Consider the following 7279-nt stretch of genomic DNA (forward strand, 5'->3'; position numbering starts at 1 on the left):
TCTTGTGGAAATGATAGTACTATGACTTGTCAGTCTGAGTGGATTCTCTGACCGAATATGGTTTTTTATTCCAGCGTCTTTGAATTTTATATTAGCTCACTCTATCAAGATCCTATCTCATGAGGTGTTCAAGGGAGTGTAGGACCAAACTTTTAATGGGACCTCTGATCGTATTCCTCCATAGGCCACCCAAAATCTTTTTCCAACATTCGACTAGATACAGAGTTCCCGAACCCCGCTTACCTCCATCGGCCAACAAATTCTCTTCATAGTTAATGTAAGGTTGTGTCCTACTCAGTAAGTCTTTCGGGTTGTGGGCTTCCTTGCAGCCTAATTTTTCTTTGAATGTACAATCCAATCTAAGGCCTTTTTCAAAGATCCAACATTTTAGGCTTTCATCCAAACCTCCAACAGTTACCGTCACCTATTTCAAAGCAGTAAATATACACCCATATGGTTTGTTTTTTCCCCTTAAGTAACTCCTCTTAGAGAGACCATGATGGTTAGTTGTATTTTCTAGCAGTGAAGTGGACAGTGAAAGCTTCTCATAGGTCGGATCAAGAATATATGTTTCCTTCTGAGAGGGACTTAAACTAGACTTGAGTGGACTCAGTCAAGGTCAGTGCAAAGAGCTTGCATTTTATGTCACTGTCAGTGTGGTAGTAATTTAGTTGTTTGTCCATATTATCAACGTGCTTGTTAGGCTCTCTGTTTCTATTATAACTATGGAATTTTAAGGGTTTATCTAGAGACTTCACAATATTATTGTCCAATATGCAAGCGGTCAGAGGATTCTTCTTTCTCGGTTGCACATAGTTCTCTCATTCATTTTTTTTTATTTTCTCCTTGGTTCAATGAGTCTCGAGGGTAGTATAGCTTTAGTTTCTCCTTTCATGACCCAAGGAAGGAGTGTGGTGCCCATGTCATTGGTGGTTCGGGGATTTTTGACCTCATATGGATCCTTTCTTGGTTCAGAAAATTTGTGTGAAGCCGTCTCTTACAAAATGTTGTTCTTTAAGATAACATTGTGTAGACTCTCTTTGATTTGAGTCAATCTATCTGCCAAGACCAAAGATTTTTTCTGGTGAATCATCTAGAACATGTCATTCAAAAACTCATTAGTTCCTTACGGGTCGAGACTAGCCTGTAAAAGTTGGAATATGGGAACCGCCTCACATCTGTTTATGGTAGGCGACAAAGTATGTTTGAGGGAGGGATCGCCTATATGGAATTGTGGAGTGTATTTGACGAATGGAGGAAATTTATAAGTTCCTTGATCTATTTCAGGTTGAACAAAATTTGGTGGTGAAGGAACAAAAGGAGTAGCTGTTGAGATTTGGTCTCTCGTCCTTCGAAGAGGCGGATGAGGATTTCTTAGTACTTCAGCAGATGCAGCAAACTTCGGTTGAACAAAGAAACAAGTGGCTTTCAAAGATGCCATCGTCTGGTAGATCTTATATGAAGAGTTCGACTTCGAGATTAAGGAAGCTAACTTGGAGACATATATATTAACTTCAATTGAAAGAGATTTGAATCTAATTCAATAAAATAGAGAAATGACAGATTGTGTAAATCATAGGAATCAAAATTTTATTCTCATAGATGATGCTAATGTTATGTTCTAGAACTAAATAATGATCAGAGGAGTTGAACTAGTGGTATGCTGTAGTGGTTCAAAGTTTCGATGAGGTGGAGCGATGGATGGCCTGCAAAGTAATCACTCAGTTCTCAAGCCAGTAAGGGAGTAAGAAGTTAAGTTTAAATGAAAAAGAGATTCAATACATGATAAATGGCATGATCATCCCTCTAAATATAATAATTATCTAGAAATTTAAGGCGTGTGTGAGTGTAAAATACGGTCGATGGTCAGGTACATCTAGACGGTGAGGAAGGACTTCGCAAGTAAGTTCCCTTGAAAAGTCAGGGAAACAAAATCCATATATTCCTTATCTTTTTATTTTGTATTTTCCCAATATTGGGCTTCTGTGTCTCTTTGGACCTTATGGGTGGTCCAAAATACCATGACTAACTAAGGGATGTGTGTGAGAATATAAACAAAGTTGATTTGGGGGATTCTCTAGTGTCTAAAATTTCTAAGAATCTTGACTTTCCCTATGATAATCCTCTAGAAATAAACGGTCTCAACCTCAATTTCACTGTATTAAGTGATAACTCTGAGTTTGAAGGATGTTTCATTGAGAGCGGATACAACCCTCTTAGCTCTTCTAAAGGGGGTGGAAAGGGAACCTCCTATAAAGCTCAACTAGATGCGGAGCCTTCTTTGGATTGGTCTGTTTCATACATTGAAGATAGTAAAAAGATTTACAGCTCTTTTGATAGGTGATATGTCCTCTTCTATGACTGTCTCTACACTCGGCTGAGACTCATGTTACCCTTTTTCATTTATAATATTGTTTTGGTTTGATTCAATTTTTAAAAATATTAAATTATTAAAAATATTTGATTTTCAATATGACTATCTATAAAATCATGTCCATGAATGATTATAATATGGTGAAGGTGCATGATTATTAAACTAACTTTTCATTTTGAAAATGGAATTTTATCTTCAAAAGCATAACAATTATAATATTTTAAATTAGTTTTAATATAATTTCTCTATAATTGAGAGTTTTTATTATAGAATGATCATCCAAGATTTTAATTCTAAACAAAATTATAAAATATTAATTTATTCTATATATGTTAAGAGAGACAATTGTTTGATTTACAAAACATTAAAAAAAAAAAAAAAGGTAAACTATAAAAGTGTCTTTACTAGACTCCTAAAACTTACCCAAAATATTTATTTAAACAAAATAAATTGATAGTTGTTTTTTCATGCACAAGAAAAAACTTCAAATATATAATTTTTTTTCACTACTTTCTTTAACTTTCTTTTGTAATTTTTTAGCTATCACAATTTATTTTTCTTTCATTAAAAATATAATTACTTACAAAAATTTATTGATACCCTTAAAAAATAGAATTTGTATTCTCTTTCTCCACCATATTCAAACAACCTCTAGATCTTATTATAGTTGTTCTTTAGCCCCTTATGTATCACTGGAAGCTTGTTTCTGACCCACTCCACATAACCTCCTCCCATGTCCTTCACATTCTTAAAACCCTATTTATTATCAAATCAATTCATGTTAATTTATTTTAATTGAAAAACAGAATAAATTAATTAACTACATTACAATTAATTAACTTACATCAGCTAGTAATTCAGAAGTTGCAGATAGAGATCTCACCCCAATTTGGCAACCCTAAATTTGTTTTTTTATTTGTAAGCAAAATAATTGGAAAATGTAAATGACTAAAAAAATCAAAATAATTGGAAAATGTAAATGACTAAAAAAAAGAAGATATATACCACTTACCACAATGATATGATCTTCTTTGTTGAATACAAATGAAACTTCCTTTAAAAAATTAGGGTTCTTCACCTTGCCTAGTCTCCAAAAACACAATATACATCTTAAATTTTTTTTAACTTATCACTAAACAAAAAACATATTACTCTATAATTATTCTTTTTTAATATGAGAAAGTGAAAAATATGAGAGTGAAAAGTTTGTTACCCTTCGGTGTTTCCAAAATATATGGAACATTAAAGATATTAGCTGCATCCACATGCCCTTTCAAAAACTCTTCCACCGTCCTATAAATTACCAAATGATTTAGATTTGATATATATATATATATATATATATATATATATATATATATATATATATATATATATATATATATATATATGTGTGTGCGTGTGTGCGCGCGCGCGCGTGTGTAGCTAGGTTACCTAACATCAAGATAATTGTGATATGTCTGGATGAAATTCTTGGCTGCTTGTACATCAATAGTCACAATCTCTGCTCTTGAGCTACACAACACAAACAAAAGAAGAAGAAATAATGCCAGACAACAAGACATTATTGTATAGTTTGTAACTTGAATAAGCTATAGATAACCCTATATTCAAATGTGGAAATTTATATGATTTTAGTTAAATTAACCATTCATATTATTTTGAAGCTATACAAAATACAAACATGCACGCTATTTATATGTAATAAATATGTTAGTTTTGCTTGAAATCTAGGGTCTATGTTGGCTAGTTTAAGATTAAAAAATGATTTAATATTGGAATATAAAAAATACAGAGTAAATAAATGAATGGTATGATGGAAAATGTATATAACCGCTGATGGTAATATGGTATCCCGCTGATGGTTGAAAAGGACATTGTTTGTCGAGATTATTATTTTCCTTCTTGAAGTTTGGTTGTAAGTGTAATTTTTTTTTATAAGCAAGAGGTATATTGATATTGAGTATTAGGGGTAGTCAAACCCATATACAATATAATCAATAGTTACAAATCTAAAGCATATCCATTACAATCACCAAATGATTTACATAAGATATTCAAGTGGTGCTTGACACCAATCAAAGTAGATACACATATGGTCCATTTTATTCGAATTAATCCATAGCCAAGAGATAAAATTGATGTTGTACTAAATATTCTTGGTATGACCTATGTCTTCTTTGAATAACACAACATTCCATTTATTCCAAATGCACCTGCATATCATCCATAGCATCCCTTCTCTATTCTTATCCACTTTCCCCCTAATGTCTTTCACTGCCTTTAAGAAAGAATTTGCAATGTTGTCTGATCCCGTTCCCTCAATGCCAAGCCAGGACCAGATATTCCTCCACACTTGTCTTATTATAGGGCAGTGAATTATTAAGTGTTTAATAATATCTTCCTCCTTGAACCAAAAAGCACAAATTGTATCATGCGAATCTTTGATAATTCCTCTTTTTTGAAGTTGTGCATGAGTTGGAAATCTCCTTTATCATTCTCCAACAAAAGGTCTTAACCTTGGAGGGTAACCTTGATTTCCACATTTGTTCTAGGTTCCTCACATCATTATCCAACTGTGTTTCCATCTGTATCAAGTTATAGCATAATCTGATAGAAATTTTTTTATCAGGTGTTGCTGGTCATAACATTTCATCTGATTTTTCTTAATCTAGAACAATGTTTGCTAAAGTTAGCTTCCTGCATTGGTAGTAAGATTCTTCCCTAGTTTCAAAATATCGCTCCACCATAAAGAATGTTTTAATTTAGGTCTAGTCTCTTCCTCATTACACCGTGGTGTTTCTGTTGGTGTAAGCCCTAGAGGCCAATACTTTTGGTACTTGTATCGAATTATTTATTAATAATAAAAGGCTTTTTCTTTATTACGCTTGTTTAATAAAGTCCCTAGAATAGCTAGTCCATTTAATGTATTAAGTATGACTTAATCATGAGATCACATTAAACATAAGGACATTATTCTTAAAGTATCTGTAGTCGAGCTTTATTGTGAAGTGGGATAACATTAAAGCATTAAGACTGTTATGTATATAGACTGATGATCACATCTCATGGATCATGGATAAGGAGTTATCAAGTCTTAAACATAGGTATGAATATTAAGAGTAATATTTATACCGGATTGACCCGCTATGAGAATACTATATAGAATGTTATGCAAAGTGTCATAAGTTATTCTCATGGTGATAATGGTGTATACCACCCTTCGACCTGAAACCACTATGGACCCTAGATGTAGAGTTGAGTGCTTTATTGCTGACCAAACATTGTTCGTAACTGGATAACCATAAAGACAGTTGATGGGTACTCCACGAAGCATGCTGAGGGACATGAGTAACCTAGATGGAATTTGCCCATCCTGCATAACAGGATAAATGTCTATGGGCCCAATATTGAACTGGACGAGGATGACACGGTCTATGCCATGTGTTCAATATAGACATAAGGGCAAAAGTGTAATTCTACACATAAGTATTATCACAGAAGGTTTTGTCAGATCACATGACATTTTCGTGTCTTGGGTAGCAGTCATGTGTTTCTAGATACCGCTCACTGTTTATTATGTTAAATACGTGATTTAATGTAATTGCCAATGCCGCGAAAACCTACAAGGTCACACACAAAGGACGGATTGATGAGAGATAGAGTAACTAAGGAACACCGTAAGGTACGGTGCACTTAAGTGAAATATAGAACATCGAAAGGTACGGTGTACTTAAGTAGAATACGAAATATGGTAAGGTACTACACGCTTAAGTGATTTTGGGCATATTATAAGATATGGGCCAAAATACACTTAAGTGGGCCTTTTAGCTTGAAGCCCACACAAGTGGTTCTATAAATAGAACCTGTAATACCCCAAAATTTACCCTTCATTTTTCCTGGAAGCATACGCTTTACACCTCATGCATGCATTCATTTTTAGGTCATTTAGCATTTGCATTTCATCATGGCAATCGGAATCGGATCCAAGAAGCTTGAACATCATCCAGGACACTTTGTGGGCTCTATTTAGATGATCAGTCAACATAAGGGAAAGACTTGAGTTACTTCCAACAGGGGTCTATTCGTCAGTCAAAACGTTAATCTTGAAGGAGCAAAGGTTTGTTCATGAGCTGTCATTCTCGCTAGGCAAAGCCCACGTGTTTTGAAAAAAATAAATAAATAAATAAATAAATAAATAAATAAATAAATAAAAGAAAAAATCTCAGACTTGGACCTCTCTCAAAAGCCCACTAAGCTACCAATATTGGGCTATAAATACTAGAGTTTCAGTGAAACAAATATTCATTCTATTCCTATTACCTTGTCTAGGAAAAAGATAGTGAGAGAAGAGCTAACAGAGTTCAGAGCAACCTCCAGGCAACTCTGAAAGGTTCATTCTGACTCACACACTTTCAGCTCAAGCAAACCCTAACATTGGTTTGCAAATCCAGCCGTGCCATTTGATTTCAACCGATCTCTCCAATCAGGTTTGCCCTTATTCCCATTACCTTTGTGCTTTGAAGTTGAATACTCTGAATGTTTGAGGTATGATGAATGCATTTCATTAGGTTTTTGCCCACGGGTTCATAATTGTGTATGAATGTATAAATAATGCTTGGAATGCTTAATCGTTTAATTTCTGAAGTGTATGCCACAGGGTTTGAGGTTTCTGAAACCATATTGTTATCCATGAAAAACCATACTGTTTTGCTCTAATCTGACTTAGGTTTGTCATAACATGTTTTCTCCTAATCCTTATCTTGTTTCATTAACCCTTTTGTTGAGTTTTTGTGAAGGCTCACATGACTTTTGCAGGGATAGCTCGCTGGATATTCCACTTTGCTTGTGGGATACCATTTGGGAGATTTATTCTGATTGCCTTGTTGGCACATTTACTTTATA

The 7279-nt window shown here is 34.0% G+C and overlaps 1 protein-coding gene across 1 annotated transcript; it reads right to left on the reverse strand.

Moving 5' to 3' along the window:
- Positions 1 to 3025: 3025 nt before the first annotated feature.
- LOC127123607 (thiosulfate sulfurtransferase 18) lies at positions 3026 to 3939 on the reverse strand. The gene is made up of 5 exons (XM_051053809.1): positions 3809 to 3939; positions 3588 to 3667; positions 3387 to 3457; positions 3219 to 3272; positions 3026 to 3130 (listed from the first exon to the last, which is right to left on the reverse strand). The coding sequence occupies exons 1-5, from the start codon at positions 3937 to 3939 to the stop codon at positions 3026 to 3028; spliced, it is 441 nt and encodes a 146-aa protein (XP_050909766.1).
- Positions 3940 to 7279: the final 3340 nt, after the last annotated feature.

Source organism: Lathyrus oleraceus, chromosome 2 (genome assembly GCF_024323335.1).
Source record: "Lathyrus oleraceus cultivar Zhongwan6 chromosome 2, CAAS_Psat_ZW6_1.0, whole genome shotgun sequence".
Lineage (NCBI taxonomy): Eukaryota > Viridiplantae > Streptophyta > Magnoliopsida > Fabales > Fabaceae > Lathyrus > Lathyrus oleraceus.

Coding starts and splice junctions, on each gene's coding strand:
- LOC127123607 (XM_051053809.1), bottom strand. CDS start 3,939: ATGTCTTGTTGTCTGGCATTATTTCTTCTTCTTTTGTTTGTGTTGTGT. Junction 3,458..3,587: donor TATTTTGGAAACACCGAAGG/GTAACAAACTTT, acceptor TTTGGAGACTAG/GCAAGGTGAAGAACCCTAAT. Junction 3,273..3,386: donor AAGAAGATCATATCATTGTG/GTAAGTGGTATA, acceptor AAACAAATTTAG/GGTTGCCAAATTGGGGTGAG.